The following is a 17,577-nucleotide window of genomic DNA, read 5'->3' as shown; positions in this document are numbered from 1 at the left end:
TGGTCCAACTAAACGCAAACCGGATGGAACAGCATGCCGCTGCAAGATGCCGTGGTAGCCATGCTGGTTCAGCATGCCTTCAATTTTGAATAAATCCCCAACAGTGTCACCAGCAAAGCACCCCCACACCATCACACCTCCTCCTCCATGCTTCACGGTGGGAACCAGGCATGTAGAGTCCGTCCGTTCACCGCTTCTGCGCCGCACAAAGACACGTTGGTTGGAACCAAAGATCTCAAACTTGGACTCATCAGACCAAAGCACAGATTTCCACTGGTCTAATGTCCTCTTGAACCTCATCAACAGAATGCCAAGAGTGTGCGTAGCAGTAATCAAAGCAAAGGGTGGGTATTTTGAAGAACCTAGAATATAAGACATATTTTCAGTTGTTTCACAATTTTTTAATCAGTATATAATTCCACATGTGTTAATTCATAGTTTTGATGCCTTCAGTGTAAAGCTACAATTTTCATAGTCATGAAAATAAAGAAAACTCTTTGAATGAGAAGGTGTGTCTAAACGTTTGGTCTGTACTGTGTATATATACACTGCTCAAAAAATAAAGGGAACACTTACACAACACAAAATATCTCCAAGTAAATCAAACTTCTGTGAAATCAAACTGTCCACTTAGGAAGCAACACTGATTGACAATTAATTTCACATGGTTTTGTGCAATTGGAATAGACAACAAGGGGGAAATCTTTGGCTATTAGCAAGACACACTCAATAAAGAAGTGGTTCTGCAGGTGCGGACCACAGACCACTTCTCGGTATTTATGCTTTCTGGCTGATGTTTTTGTCAGTTTTCAATGTTGGTGATGCTTTCACACTCGTGGTAGCATGAGACGGACTCTACAATCGAGGATGGCACATCAATGCGAGCTGTGGCAAGAAGGTTTGCTGTGTCTGTCAGCGTAGGGTCCAGAGCCTGGAGGCGCTACCAGGAGACAGGCCAGTACACCAGGAGATGTGGAGGAGGCCTTAGAAGGGCAACAACCCAGCAGCAGGACCGCTACCTCTGCCTTTGTGCAAGGAGGAACAGGAGGAGCACTGCCAGAGCCCTGCAAAATGACCTCCAGCAGGCCACAAATGTGCATGTGTCTGCACAAACGGTTAGAAACCGACTCCATGAGGATGGTATGAGGGCCCGACGTCCACAAATGGGGGTTGTGCTCATAGCCCAACACCGTGCAGGATGCTTGGCATTTGCCAGAGAGCACCAGGATTGGCAAATTCACCACTGGCGCCCTGTGCTCTTCACAGATGAAAGCAGGTTCCCACTGAGCACAAGTAACAGACATGATAGAGTCTGGAGACACCGTGGAGATCGATCTGGTGCCTGCAACATCCCTCAGCATGACCGATTTGGCAGTGGGTCAATAATGGTGTGGTGTGGCATTTCTTTGGAGGGCCGCATGGCCCTCCCTGTGGTCGCCAGAGGTAGGTTGACTGCCATTAGGTACCGAGATGAGATCCTCAGACCCCTTGTGAGACCATATGCTGGTACTGTTGGCCCTGGGTTCCTCCTAATCCAGGACAATGATAGACCTCATGTGGCTGGAGTGTGTCAGCAGTTCCTGCAAGATGAAGACATTGAAGCTATGGACTGGCCCGCCCGTTCCTCAGACCTGAATCCGATTGAGCACATCTTGGACATCATGTCTCGCTCCATCCACCAATGTCACATTGCACCACAGACTGTCCAGGAGTTGGGAGATGCTTTAGTCCAGGTCTGGGAGGAGATCCCTCAGGAGACCATCCGCCGTCTCATCAGGAGCATGCCCAGGTGTTGTAGGGAGGTCATACAGCCACGTGGAGGCCACACACAATACTGAAGCTCCGAAACCAGTTCACAGCCAACGACTCTGCGTCTGTGTGGAAAGGGCTCAGGCAGTTCACCAACAACAAGCCGAAAGCCCCCCACTCCATCAACGACTGACGCCTCGCCAACGACCTGAACGAGTTTTACTGCCACTTTGAAAGACAAAGGCACAGTCCTGTAACCATTCCCCACGACACCCCCCAACACCTGCAGCCACAATCCACCACTCCCACCTCCCCAACCTCAAGAGGGGCCTTGGCACCTCCGACCCCCACCCTGAAGTTCCCCCCCACCAGCCCCCTACCCACGCCGGGGACGGCTCTTTCCATCCAGGAGAGCGACGTCAACAAACTCTTCAGGAGACAGAACCCCCGGAAAGCTGCTGTACCGGATTCTGTCTCACCAGCCAGCCTGAAGCACTGCGCTGATCAGCTGTCTCCAGTCTTCACAGACATTTTTAACACCTCACTGGAGACATGTCATGTACCAGCCTGCTTCAAGTCCTCCACCATCATCCCTGTTCCCAAGAAGCCAAGGACCACAGGGCTTAATGACTTCAGATCCGTCGCCCTGACCTCCGTGGTGATGAACACCTTTGAGCGCCTTGTGCTCTCACACCTAAAAGACATCACCGACCCCCTCCTGGACCCCCTGCAGTTTGCCTACAGAGCCAACAGGTCTGTAGATGATGCAGTCAACTTAGCCCTTCACTTCCTCCTCCGGCACCTGGACTCCACAGGAACCTACTCCAGGATCCTGTTTGTGGATTTCAGCTCTACCTTCAACACCATCGTCCCAGCTCTGCTCCAGGAGAAGCTCTCCCAGCTGAGTGTGCCCGACTCCGCCTGCAGGTGGATCACTGACTTCCTGTCTGACAGGAAACAGCGCGTGAGGCTGGGGAAGCACGTCTCTGACTCCCTGACCATCAGCACTGGTTCCCCCCAAGGCTGTGTTCTCTCACCCTGACACTCTCCCTTTCCCCCACACCCCCCTTTTTTTGCTGACAGGACACTTGTAACTTGCAACTCTATGCGTTACATTAACGCTCAGCTTGGACTCCTGCTTTACTTGCACACTGATCACCTGCACTGTTGTACTGCTCTCGCACCCAATACTGCTCTATATTTACTCTCACTCACTTAAAACTGTGCACATATATTTATATTATATTGTAGATATGTTTATACTGTTTAATTTGTACTGTACTGCACTGACTACGCCAAAACAAATTCCTTGTATGTCCAAAAACGTACTTGGCAATAAAGCTTTCCTGATTCTGATTCTGAACCTCATTTTGACTTATTCTAAGGACAGTACATCAAAGTTGGATCAACCTGTAGTGTGTTTTTCCACTTTAATTTTGTGTGTGACTCCAAATCCAGGCCTCCATTGGTTAATAAATTTGATTTCCATTATATACTGGTCCTTCTCAAAATATTAGCATATTGTGATAAAGTTCATTATTTTCCATAATGTCATGATGAAAATTTAACATTCATATAGTTTAGATTCATTGCACAGTAACTGAAATATTTCAGGTCTTTTATTGTCTTAATACGGATGATTTTGGCATACAGCTCATGAAAACCCAAAATTCCTATCTCACAAAATTAGCATATCATTAAAGGGTCTCTAAACGAGCTATGAACCTAATCATCTGAATCAACAAGTTAACTCTAAACACCTGCAAAAGATTCCTGAGGCCTTTAAAACTCCCAGCCTGGTTCATCACTCAAAACCCCAATCATGGGTAAGACTGCCGACCTGACTGCTATCCAGAAGGCCACTATTGACACCCTCAAGCAAGAGGGTAAGACACAGAAAGAAATTTCTGTGCAAATAGGCTGTTCCCAGAGTGCTGTATCAAGGCACCTCAGTGGGAAGTCTGTGGGAAGGAAAAAGTGTGGCAGAAAACGGTGCACAACGAGAAGAGGTGACTGGACCCTGAGGAAGATTGTGGAGAAGGGCCGATTCTAGACCTTGGGGGACCTGCGGAAGCAGTGGACTGAGTGTGGAGTAGAAACATCCAGAGCCACCGTGCACAGGTGTGTGCAGGAAATGGGCTACAGGTGCCGCATTCCCCAGGTCAAGCCACTTTTGAACCAGAAACAGCGGCAGAAGCGCCTGACCTGGGCTACAGAGAAGCAGCACTGGACTGTTGCTCAGTGGTCCAAAGTACTTTTTTCGGATGAAAGCAAATTCTGCATGTCATTCAGAAATCAAGGTGCCAGAGTCTGGAGGAAGACTGGGGAGAAGGAAATGCCAAAATGCCAGAGGTCCAGTGTCGAGTACCCACAGTCAGTGATGGTCTGGGGTGCCTTGTCAGCTGCTGGTGTTGGTCCACTGTGTTTTATCAAGGGCAGGGTCAATGCAGCTAGCTATCAGGAGATTTTGGAGCACTTCGTGCTTCCATCTGCTGAAAAGCTTTATGGAGATGAAGATTTCATTTTTCAGCACGACCTGGCACCTGCTCACAGTGCCAAAACCACTGGTAAATGGTTTACTGACCATGGTATCACTGTGCTCAATTGGCCTGCCAACTCTCCTGACCTGAACCCCATATAGAATCTGTGGGATATTGTGAAGAGAACGTTGAGAGACTCAAAACCCAACACTCTGGATGAGCTAAAGGCCGCTATCGAAGCATCCTGGGCCTCCATAAGACCTCAGCAGTGCCACAGGCTGATTGCCTCCATGCCACGCCGCATTGAAGCAGTAATTTCTGCCAAAGGATTCCCGACCAAGTATTGAGTGCATAACTGTACATGATTATTTGAAGGTTGACGTTTTTTGTATTAAAAACACTTTTCTTTTATTGGTCGGATGAAATATGCTAATTTTGTGAGATAGGAATTTTGGGTTTTCATGAGCTGTATGCCAAAATCATCCGTATTAAGACAATAAAAGACCTGAAATATTTCAGTTAGTGTGCAATGAATCTAAAATATATGAATGTTAAATTTTCATCATGACATTATGGAAAATAATGAACTTTATCACAATATGCTAATATTTTGAGAAGGACCTGTATATATATATATATATGCTGGTATTTCAAGGAGGGGAAGCTTGATTTTAAGATCGCTGATTCGCTGATTAGCTCATTTCGCTGTCATTCAAAAAGGGATTCAGCCTCAGACAGATCATCCAATCATGCAGAAGCTGAACGTCCAGGCCAGCCGAGGCCAGCCCACTGCCCAATAGACTCCCTGAGACGCTGAGCGTCCGATGGGCGGGACAAATCCCAGCATTTTTGCTTCGCTATTGAACTCACTGTTTAAAGCACTGTGAAACTGCGGGAATGAGTGAGAGGAAAGCCGCGTCGTTATCAATGATAAGAAGCTGATTCCAAACAAAAGTTGAGCGCGTTGTAGCGCATATTTAGTCAATGACATGTACATACAACAGTATATATTTGATCACTTATTCTTTGACATCTTAGGGGAAGCTGAGCTTCCCTTAGAGCAATTGCCATATATATATATATATATATATATATATATATATATATATATATGTGTGTGTGTATGTGTATATGTATGTATATATATAGATATACAGGGGTTGGACAATGAAACTGAAACACCTGGTTTTAGACCACAATAATTTATTAGTATGGTGTAGGGCCTCCTTTTGCAGCCAATACAGCGTCAATTCGTCTTGGGAATGACATATACAAGTCCTGCACAGTGGTCGGAGGGATTTTAAGCCATTCTTCTTGCAGGATAGTGGCCAGGTCACTACGTGATACTGGTGGAGGAAAACGTTTCCTGACTTGCTCCTCCAAAACACTCCAAAGTGGCTCAATAATATTTAGATCTGGTGACAGTGCAGGCCATGGGAGATGTTCAACTTCACTTTCATGTTCATCAAACCAATCTTTCACCAGTCTTGCTGTGTGCATTGGTGCATTGTCATCCTGATACACGGCACTTCCTTCAGGATACAATGTTTGAACCATTGGATGCACATGGTCCTCAAGAATAGTTCGGTAGTCCTTGGCAGTGACGTGCCCATCTAGCACAAGTATTGGGCCAAGGGAATGCCATGATATGGCAGCCCAAACCATCACTGATCCACCCCATGCTTCACTCTGGGCATGCAACAGTCTGGGTGGTACGCTTCTTTGGAGCTTCTCCACACCGTAACTCTCCCGGATGTGGGGAAAACAGTAAAGGTGGACTCATCAGAGAACAATACATGTTTCACATTGTCCACAGCCCAAGATTTGCGCCCCTTGCACCATTGAAACCGACGTTTGGCATTGGCATGAGTGACCAAAGGTTTGGCTATAGTAGCCCGGCCGTGTATATTGACCCTGTGGAGCTCCCGACGGACAGTTCTGGTGGAAACAGGAGAGTTGAGGTGCACATTTAATTCTGCCATGATTTGGGAAGCTGTGGTTTTATGTTTTTTGGATACAATCCGGGTTAGCACCCGAACATTCCTTTCAGACAGCTTCCTCTTGCATCCACAGTTAATCCTGTTGGATGTGGTTCGTCCTTCTTGGTGGTGTGCTGACATTACCCTGGATACCGTGACTCTTGATACATCACAAAGACTTGCTGTCTTGGTCACAGATGCGCCAGCAAGATGTGCACCAACAATTTGTCCTCTTTTGAACTCTGGTATGTCACCCATAATGTTGTGTGCATTTCAATATTTTGAGCAAAACTGTGCTCTTACCCTGCTAATTGAACCTTCACACTCTGCTCTTACTGGTGCAATGTGCAATCAATGAAGACTGGCTACCAGGCTGGTCCAATTTAGCCATGAAACTTCCCACACTAAAATGACAGGTGTTTCAGTTTCATTGTCCAACCCCTGTACATTAATGTTACATTCTCAAGACTGTTTCACATAGGACGATCGTTGGTGACGCACTGCCTCTGCCTCTTACCTCAATTTCCTCTAAGTATTCTTTGGCTTTTCTGCTGTAAGAAACAGTGCAGTGCACAAAACTCAGCAGTTTAATAGTTTATAAAATATCATAGCATTTACATAAACAGCTAAAATGTTGGCCTCTCAGACTAGCATTTAAGTTCAGCCAAGACGAATTAACAGGACTTAGAATAAATAAAGACGCCAAGAGACTTATACACTGCAGGTAAGATATTAACTGCTTATAACTTTTTAGAAGAACCTCATTTCACAAATTTAAGCTATCCTTTAATTTGGCCTATCAATTAAAACATTTATTTAAACATCTATTAATACTTGGTAAAAAGTATTTTTTTCTGATTTGTAAAGTTATTTCACGCTGTTCAACAGTCCCCTCTCAGCTGTGTGTCACTGAAAGGGACCTCAGGTGGTGCTGTTGTCCTGACAACCAATGAGGGGAGCCTCACAGTCAAAGTATAATGTGAAAGAGAGAGAAAGAACAAGAGAGAGAGAGACAGGGAGGAAGAGTGAGGAGGTGGGGAGTTATTTTCACATACTCTAAACAGTAGCCTGCATCTCTTCGTCGCTGCTGTGGGTTGTTCAGTCCCTTTACGCCGGGTGTTACGCCTCACTGGACTATAGAGCGAGGACCCAGCACTTCTTCCCCCTAGCCCTGAACTATTTCAGGCTCTCATTAATCCCGGACTGTTTTGGACCGAACGTCATCCTGCATTTGTTTACAATAGAAGTCTGGACCACTTTTCTTGGTTTTTGCACGTTTGGATCTATTCCTCCCCAGACGCGCTTTAAGATGCATGTGGGGCGCAAATCGTGTTGGAGGCAGCTGCAGGCTTCTTTTTTCAGACTGCTCTGTCTTATCCCCACAGGATTCCCCGTCCGGAGTGTGGATATGCAGCGGGCCACCGACAACATCACCATCCGCCAGGGAGACACGGCTATTATAAGGTAAGAGTCGTCTCCCAACTTTTCCTTCCGGCAGCATCCTTTCTGCGAGCAGGCAGCTGAGGGGGAAACCGACTGTGTATTGTACTCTCTGTGCTGCAGACTTTTTACGCTTTAATAAATGCTGCTGCCAACATTAGAATTCGAAGTATTTTTATCATTGTTTAAATTTCCTAAAATACGGAGATTTCATGACACCAAACGTGGAGTAACAATTTTCAGTAAGTTTGTACGCAGTTTAATATTTATGTTTACACTGTGGATGTGCATAAAGCGTTGTTCCTTAATCCGAGATCACTTATTTAGACAAGGGTGACATGTTTCCAAGGATGCGTGTTGCTGCAACAAATTAGATGGTTTTAGAGAAATATACCAGAAGACAGCTGTCTGACGTATTATGACAACTTTCTTGTCGCCTTTGGATCTTCTCGAAATGGAATTAATTACAGCCGATGGGGAGCGAGAATGGTTCCGATTCTTGCGTTCCCTCTCTGTGCTATCGCATCAGTTTAAAGCTACAACTGCAAACTGTGTTTTATCCTTGCTTTGGTTGTGTGTGTAGTACCTGAACAGTAGCAACACTTAACCACTGATCAGACAATGCAACCTGTCAACTTTGTCATGCCCAGATGCTGCTTGGGCAGATGTCACTGACCACGTGATCTGAGCCATGCGTTTGTCACAACCTATAAATAAAAGCGGATTAAGCATTTCCCCCCGTTTTTGTTAACATTCTGCTCTGCTGCCGCCTCTCACCATCTAAAAAAAAAAAGGTTGCACTTCAATATTGTCAAACTGACATTGCAGGGCTGCACACAACAGTCCAATGTATTGAATTTACTCTGCACATTTGCACCGCGCCCTCGCTTTATAATCTTTGCAGAATATCTATTCTGGGCAGGCATGGGTCAGTTTCCAGTATCAACGTATGTAGATGTTTAAACAATTAAAGTGTCTTAACCACTAACTTTTTCTGTCATACTGTACTGTTTAAACGTCTTCTTTAATAAGAATCATTTTCGTTTTTGCTTGTGGTCTATAGCAGTAACGCTGCCCCTCCCCAACCTGCTGCTGTACAGTAACAGTAGGCTACTACAAAATGTATGTCTGTTTTGAAATAATGTCAATTGTGAAAAACACGAACGAAAAATAAAGAATAAGAAGAAGTTATGACAATACTATCATCGTAATAACTAATATGTTTATTGCTATGGGAGCAGTAGAAATAAATGTTTGTTTTGTGTTTAAGCAAAAAATATATATATATATATCCTGTTATACTTTTTTGTTTTAATTCTTCTGAATGCCATGATACTTTGAAACTTCTGTATTTTTACTTAAACTCATATTGTTAAACTCATACCATGCCTTGTATTGGATATTACAAATATGCCCAGACAAGTGTAGTACAAATTTAAACTCACTCAAAAAAGACAGGGTTGCTAATTTTTGCTCTTCTGGTGTCAGAGTCTTGCCTTTCCCTCCTTTTAGTTTCCTCTCTTAATCTTCCAAAACAAATTTTACTCTAAATAGGGAAAGTGCCTGTACTCAGAGCAAATCACTTTTTACATGCTGCTGCTGCTTGGAGTCAGTCCTACTAAACACAGTGGCTCGTTTACTGTTTTGATAGGGAGTAAGGGGTGCACACCATTTAAAGTACTAAAGTTCAAGATTTGTTCACTCATCATTTGCACCATGCTTTACACTGGGTTGGACCTCCTTTTTGCCTTCAGAACTGCCTTCATTTTTCAAGACAGATTTAATGAGGATTCAGAAACATTTCTCAGAGATTCTGATAAAAGTACTGAAAGTACAGCCCTAGTAACACAGGAGTGAACTATGAAGCTTGTTCAATTGTTTTTATGACAAAAATTTGATGATCACAATGTCATTTCTGGTTGTTTCTTAAAAGCAAGAATGTGTTTGTAAAGTCCCATTTTTATGTTGGCCCCTCCCTCATGTCTTCCTGATCTCCACTCTAAAGATAGCATTCCTGTTACAGACCAGCTTCAGAGGTGGTCATTAGTTTTGCAGTCTGAACACAATCTGTTCTTTGAGACACATTGGACCAAAGACTTCTAGTTTTCCTTAAGCAGCAAATAACCCCCCCAATCCCCCAAATATTACATAGCATTAATAAAATTAGACATTGCTGGCATATCGAAGAAGACATAAACCTCTGGTTAATTTGGTTGAAAATTGTATTAACTTTCTTTTTTGAATTCTACTAAAAGACAAGATGTTGTGTAACAACTCTGGGTTTTATTGATCAGTGGGAATCAGGACGTGTTATGGGAGAGGGATTTTTCTGGTATTGAGACGTATGACTTAATCATTTTTAGACAGGACTGTAGCTGCTGTGGTCACCGTATTGTTAAAGGTGTCTCACTAATCCCAAAACATCTCTCTAAAACACTGTGTGAAATGTACACTCATTTTGACTGAGCACTATATGCATAAGAAATGAATGTAGAGCAGCTGTTAGCTTCCAGCAGCCAGTCTGGTGCTTTACTGTGATGCTGTTTTATTAGTTAACCATGGCTCTTGATACATCACAAAGACTTGCTGTCTTGGTCACAGATGCGCCAGCAAGACGTGCACCAACAATTTGTCCTCTTTTGAACTCTGGTATGTCACCCATAATGTTGTGTGCATTTCAATATTTTGAGCAAAACTGTTCTTACCCTGCTAAGTGAACCTTCACACTCTGCTCTTACTGGTGCAATGTGCAATCAATGAAGACTGGCTACCAGGCTGGTCCAATTTAGCCATGAAACCTCCCACACTAACATGACAGGTGTTTCAGTTTCATTGTCCAACCCTTGTGTATATATATATATCTATATATATATATATAGATATATATATATATAGATATATATATATGTATAGACTTGCTGTCTTTGTGATGTATCAAGAGCCACGGTATAGGGTAATGTCAGCATACCACCAAGAAGGACGAGCCACATCCAACAGGTTAGCTGTGGACGCAAGGGGAAGTTGTCTGAAAGGGATGTTCGGGTGCTAACCCGGATTGTATCCAAAAAACATAAAACCCCGGCTGCCCAAATCATGGCAGAATTAAATGTGCACCTCAACTCTCCTGTTTCCACCAGAACTGTCCATCGGGAGCTCCACAGGGTCAATATACATGGCCAGGCTGCTATAACCAAACCTTTGGTCACTCATGCCAATGCCAAACGTCGGTTTTAATGGTGTAAGGAGCGCAAATCTTGGGCTGTGGACAATGTGAAACATGTATTGTTCTCTGATGAGTCCACCTTTACTGTTTTCCCCATATCCGGGAGAGTTACGGTATGGAGAAGCCCCAAAGAAGCGTACCACCCAGACTGTTGCATGCCCAGAGTGAAGCACGGGGGTGGATCAGTGATGGTTTGGGCTGCCATATTATTGCATTCCCTTGGCCTAATACTTGTGCTAGATGGGCGCGTCAGTGCCAAGGACTACCGAACTATTCTTGAGGACCATGTGCATCCAATGGTTCAAACATTGTATCCTGAAGGAAGTGCCGTGTATCAGGATGACAATGCACCAATACACACAGCAAGACTGGTGAAAGATTGGTTTGATGAACATGAAAGTGAAGTTGAACATCTCCCGTGGCCTGCACAGTCACTAGATCTAAATATTATTGAGCCACTTTGGGGTGTATTGGAGGAGCGAGTCAAGAAACGTTTTCCTCCACCAGTATCACATAGTGACCTGGCCACTATCCTGCAAGAAGAATGGCTTAAAATCCCTCTGACCACTGTGCAGGACTTGTATATGTCATTCCCAAGACAAATTGACGCTGTATTGGCTGCAAAAGGAGGCCCTACACCATACTGATAAATTATTGTGGTCTAAAACCAGGTGTTTCAGTTTCATTGTCTAACCCCTGTATATACAGTACAGACCAAAAGTTTGGACACACCTTCTCATTCAAAGAGTTGTCTTTATTTTCATGACTATGAATATTGTAGCTTCACACTGAAGGCATCAAAACTATGAATTAACACATGTGGAATTATATACTGAACTAAAAAGTGTGAAACAACTGAAAATATGTCTTATATTCTAGGTTCTTCAATGTAGCCACCTTTTGCTTTGATTACTGCTCCGCACACTCTTGGCATTCTGTTGATGAGCTTCAAGAGGTAGTCACCTGAAATGGTTTTCCAACAGTCTTGAAGGAGTTCCCAGAGATGCTTAGCACTTGTTGGCCCTTTTGCCTTTAGTGTGCGGTCCAGCTCACCCCAAATCATCTTGATTGGGTACAGGTCCATTGACTGTGGAGGCCAGGTCATCTGGCGCGGCACCCCATCACTCTCCTTCTTGGTCAAATAGCCCTTACACAGCCTGGACATGTGTTTGGGGTCATTGTCCTGTTGAAAAATAAATGATGGTCCAACTAAACGCAAACCGGATGGAATAGCATGACGCTGCAAGATGCCGTGGTAGCCATGCTGGTTCAGTATGCCTTCAATTTTGAATAAATCCCCAACAGTGTCACCAGCAAAGCACCACCACACCATCACACCTCCTCCTCCATGCTTCACAGTGGGAACCAAGCATGTAGAGTCCATCTGTTCACCTTTTCTGTGCCACACAATGACATGGTGGTTGGAACCAAAGATCTCAAACTTGGACTCATCAGACCAAAGCACAGATTTCTACTGGTCTAATGTCCATTCCTTGTGTTCTTTAGCCCAAACAAGTCTCTTCTTCTTGTTGCCTGTCCTCAGCAGTGGTTTCCTAGCAGCTATTTTACCATGAAGGCCTGATTCACACAGTCTCCTCTTAACAGTTGTTCTAGAGATGTGTCTGCTGCTAGAACTCTGTGTGGCATTGACCTGTTCTCTAATGTGAGCTGCTGTTAACCTGCGATTTCTGAGGCTGGTGACTCGGATGAACTTATTGTCTGCAGCAGAGGTGACTCTTGGTCTTCCTTTCCTGGGGCGGTCCTCATGTGAGCCAGTTTCTTAGTAGCGCTTGATGGTTTATGCGACTGCACCTGGGGACACTTTCAAAGTTTTCCCAATTGTTCGGACTGACTGACCTTCATTTCTTAAAGTAATGATGGCCACTCGTTTTTACTTAGCTGCTTTTTTCTTGCCATAATACAAATTCTAACAGTCTATTCAGTAGGACTATCAGCTGTGTACTGTATCCACCTCCTGCACAACACAACTGATGGTCCCAACCCCATTTAAAAGGCTTGAAATCCCACTTATTAAACCTGACAGGACACATCTGTGAAGTGAAAACCATTTCAGGTGACTACCTCTTGAAGCTCATCAACAGAATGCCAAGAGCGTGCAGAGCAGTAATCAAAGCAAAAGGTGGCTACTTTGAAGAACCTAGAATATAAGACATATTTTCAGTTGTTTCACACTTTTTAGTTCAGTATATAATTCCACATGTGTTAATTCATAGTTTTGATGCCTTCAGTGTGAAGCTACAATATTCATAGTCATGAAAATAAAGACAACTCTTTGAATGAGAAGGTGTGTCCAAACTTTTGGTCTGTACTGTATATATAGATATATATTGATATATACCTAGAGCTAATTAAGGTTATCCTTTAAAAAGCATTTTGAATCTGAAGCTTTGTATTCAACCAGAATCGTTATAGAATATTTTTCACTGATTGTGTTTATCATTTAGCAGGTGTCATTAATAATTTGATGCTTTTGTTATATATAATGGGGTTTGGTGATCTATCTTGTTCATTTGCAGTCAGGCAGTCATAAGCTGGAAGTCAGGCCCCGTGGCTCTGTTGAAAAATAAAGCCGTTTTTCACACCCAGTTTTTACCTGACAAATTGGAAGGAGAGGGAAGAAGGAGCAGAAAAAAAAAAAAAAACCCGCAAGGGCTAAAGTGCAACAAAAGTTTGCTATATCGTTTTCGGTAAGCTGTGTTTCTGAGAAGGCCGAGGGGATATTGGTGACCTGGAGGTGTAACAGGTCTCGGGCTTGCTCAGTGGAGCCCCTGGCTGTAGTTGTGACACTCGAGGGGCTCAAGGAGAGATGCAGTATTATGGAAACAGTATGTGGCCAAACAACCACTCTGACAAGAGAACACAGCAGCAGTCTCCACAACCTAAATGAGAACGGATGTGTAGTTTAACCAGGGGCCAAGAGGTGTGTCATGTTGAATATACAGGAAGAAACAAAGCCTGAAACTTTCACATTTGCAACACTGCTCACCGGGAGGCATTCAAATAAAATCCTTTTGTTTAAGCTGTATATTCACAGAAACTGCTGTTTAGTTAGTAATGCTAGCTGTGCTCATCATGCTAATTGCTAATGTAGCATACTAAAGACAGTCAACATGCTAATGACAGCTTAATATGGAAGCAAACCGTTACCATATTTCAAATGAAAAAGCATTTTCAGAAATGCTTTTTCATTTTAAGAATGTGGCTGCGTTATTTGACCCATAAATAAAATTAGTAATCAATCATCCTATTTGCATTTGCATTTTCGTCTTCATGACTGCACATTTTATGCCATAATCAAAAAGAAAACAAAGCAGACATTGCTTTTTCGTTTTCGTGGTCTGCCCGCAAAGTACTGCCCAGAACTCGAAAACGAAAAAGCATTCCGAGCTGCGGGCGCAGAAGAGTGACGTCAGCAGCCGCTCTTCCTCAACTCCCTGCTGACCGAGCTACCCATCTTGTTCGGTGGAAGGCGCTGTGCACGTCTGCAGTGCATTACATTGCAACGTGCCGAGAAATTGATTGAATTGCAGCAGGGCCGAGCTCAATTTGTGGCAGTGGCAGGCAGAACTGGTAGTTCCGGTGGCAGGCTGTGGCATCCTTGTGGCATCCTCATGGCCTGGGACATCCAGCGTGTTTTTAAGCATTTATTTATATTTTTCTGTGAGTGACGATTCAGAATAGCCGCTCATGCTCTATAATAAACCGGCTGTTTGTGCAATAAATCGTCATCCTTTCAACACGTCACACATACACATAGTGCTATTTATTTTCCATGTCAAGTAAATACAATCACCTTATGTTATGGGTCTAAAGCTGTTTATTAAATAATAATCAATAATGAAATCATTATGTAAAGGTAACAGGCTATAACAATAATGACAACCCATTTGCCGATAATCAGCATCAGCTTCCACAAAAACAGCGGCAACCGCATTGGCAAGCTTTTACGGCCGGTCTGGCACCCTCTGGCATCCTCGCGGAATCCCGTGCCACCGTGCGGCAAGCTGTGGCAGTTCCGGTGGCAGCTTCGGTGGCAGGCTGTGGCGGAACTGCCACAGCCCGCCACCGAAGCTGCCACCGGAACTGTGGAGCTGTGGCGGAACTACCAGTTCTGCCTGCCACTGCCACAAATTGAGCTCGGCCCTGCCGCAATTCAATCAATTTCTCGGCACGTTTGCAATGTAATGCACTGCAGATGTGCACAGCGCCTCCCACCAAACAAGATAGGTAGCTCGGTCAGCAGGGAGCTGAGGAAGAGAGGCTGCTGACATCACTCTTCTGCGCCCGCAGCTCGGAATGCTTTTTCGTTTTCGAGTTCTGGGCAGTACTTTGCGGGCAGACCACGAAAACGAAAGAGCAATGTCTGCTTTGTTTTCTTTTTGATTATGGCATAAAATGTGCAGTCGTGAAGAAGAAAATGCAAATGCAAATAGGATGATTGATTACTAATTTTATTTATGGGTCAAATAACGCAGCCACATTCTTAAAATGAAAAAGCATTTCTGGAAATGCTTTTTCATTTTCAAATTTTACATTTCAAATTGAATTTTGGTATCTATTTGCCAGGGTACATTTTGAAAAATAAATCTCAAATGTATTTTTCTTTTTCATTTGAATTAAGTGAAAGAATGAGCAGTCTAGAAGAAGAAAATTAAAATGCAAATAGGATTATTGATAACTAATTTCATTTATGAGTTAAACAATGCAGCCACATTCTTAAAATGAAAAAGCATTTCTGAAAATGCTTTTTCATTTTAAATATGGTAACGATTTGCTTCCATAGCTTAAGACTATGTATAACTACAATAAATAAAAACAAAAATACTTAATTTTATTAGTAAACCAAATCCTTTTCCTGTTAAATATTTTGTTAATCACAGCTGAAATGGATATTGTAAAAAAAACAAAAACATTTTGTGATATGGAGCATTTGAGCTGTGCACAGAAAAAAGAAGTTACCGACCTACAGTAAGAGTTCAGGAATCAAGGAGACATACTGACAATCTTTGTCGTTGGATTTTGGATGTCGTTCTTCTTCAGGGTCCATCAAAGAGACTTCATAGTGAATATTTACAGATATATCTTCCAGTTGTCTGTGCCTGCTGGGAATGGCAATAAATCTACATTGATTTTCACTAACCTTTCTTCTATCCTGCAAGGCGGAAATGTGTTCCCTTTAAAGGACACGTTACATAATTGGATTAAGATACACCTAATCTATAAATATCTTAATCTATGCCTTTGAGCACTTTATCCTGAACAGCCTATCCAATCGTTAAACTGAATGAGATGATTCTTTTAAAGACAGTCATTGTGTGGGTGCGATGTTGATCTAATGAACTTTTTCACACCCTCACCTGATGTACAATCAGATGGGGTTTCATCTTTTAAAATATGATCATTTGTTCTTTATTTTTATGTTGTTGTATTTGTCTTCTGTAACATGCCCTACTGAGGAGTAATTAACAGCATCCCTGCTTTTCCACTATTTAATGATTTAGAGGCTCTGTTCTTAGTTCAAAGAGTACCAGCCATCTAAGTCTCACATTTGTCCCCAGGCTGTTGTATCATTCCAAAGAGCGATGGGGGAAGAGCATTTTTAATTTGTATCTGCTTGATGTGACATTTGGCCCTGGAAAGCATGAACAGAAGTCCCTGCATGGTAAATCTAGGCCCATGTCCCAGCAGTCATGTTCAGACCCATAAGATTTAGGTCAGAGAAAAAAATCCAATTCTCCAAAGCCAGCTTTGTGGTTGTTTAGTTTTTTTTTTTTTACTTTAACAAGTAAAATGAGAATTCTCTCAGTCTCTGAAAGATGCCAGAAGAATCTAAAGAGAAGTGGGTAATAAAGTGTCTTCCCATTTGTTGAAGCCATTTCTTCTGCACCATTCCCTGCTTTTTAAATGTTTTGTTTTTAGTCAGTCGCAGAGATAGGACCTTCAGGGGCTGGTTGCAGTATCAGGAGAAAACTCTGATAATTGACAATTCCTTATTAAACCATTGATGACTGTCTCAGCAATCACAATTCTCTGAGTCAATTATCTGCACTTTGACAATGGACCCTGTCCAGCTTGTTACGTTCAGGCAAAAGGATTCTGAACGTTTGTTTTGCCCCAGAGGATCTTATTCATTACTTCTCCGAGGACTCTCGGTTTAATTTAAGTCATAGTCAGCCAGATATTATGTATGTGAATCCTGCGTGAGGCTGTGACTCTACATAACACCTGATGTTAGTCTGATTCAAGAGCTAATGCAATTTACAATTCACCAACAATACATTTGCTTTCATTTACATTATTAAAGCACCAACTATTGAACTCTTGCAGGTTGCATCTTTCAGAGCTGAAGTTGTTGTTAGCCACACACCAAAGAGCTGTGCTATTCCAAAACAGAAACAAAGACTTCCCAGATGCAGCAAATAAGCTGCATATACCAGCAGATTCCACAGAGTGGAAAGCTGATCACACACTCTGTCTCCACTGAACCAGATAGCCTCAATTCTAGAAAATATTTGCTGTGTAACAATAGAAGTTAGTAATTGTTATGCAGCTTCTTCAAAAGCAGAATTAAAACAGAATTACAATCAGAAATTGCTCTTTCCGCCATGATCACAAGCCATACTGTATCTTCTCTATATACATATCTATATGGAAATATGTTTAAATGTGTGTATATATAGTCATA

At 42.9% G+C, this 17,577-nt stretch overlaps 1 protein-coding gene across 4 annotated transcripts in view; it reads left to right on the top strand.

The window, feature by feature from the left end:
• The window catches only part of LOC124883879 (limbic system associated membrane protein), a 1,043,833-nt gene that overhangs the window by 705,954 nt on the left and 320,302 nt on the right, over nt 1-17,577 (top strand). The window contains exons 1-2 of one of the 4 annotated variants that reach the window (XM_047391321.1): nt 7,160-7,241; nt 7,594-7,672. In XM_047391321.1, the coding sequence (XP_047247277.1) occupies nt 7,617-7,672 (56 nt within the window). In that variant the 5' untranslated portion in view covers nt 7,160-7,241; nt 7,594-7,616. The other 3 variants (XM_047391322.1, XM_047391320.1, XM_047391319.1) reach the window with 3 other exon arrangements.

This window comes from Girardinichthys multiradiatus, chromosome 18 (genome assembly GCF_021462225.1).
Source record: "Girardinichthys multiradiatus isolate DD_20200921_A chromosome 18, DD_fGirMul_XY1, whole genome shotgun sequence".
Taxonomy (NCBI): domain Eukaryota; kingdom Metazoa; phylum Chordata; class Actinopteri; order Cyprinodontiformes; family Goodeidae; genus Girardinichthys; species Girardinichthys multiradiatus.
The sequence above is the reverse complement of the archived record's forward strand: the minus strand, read 5'-3'. Positions and strand labels throughout refer to the sequence as shown.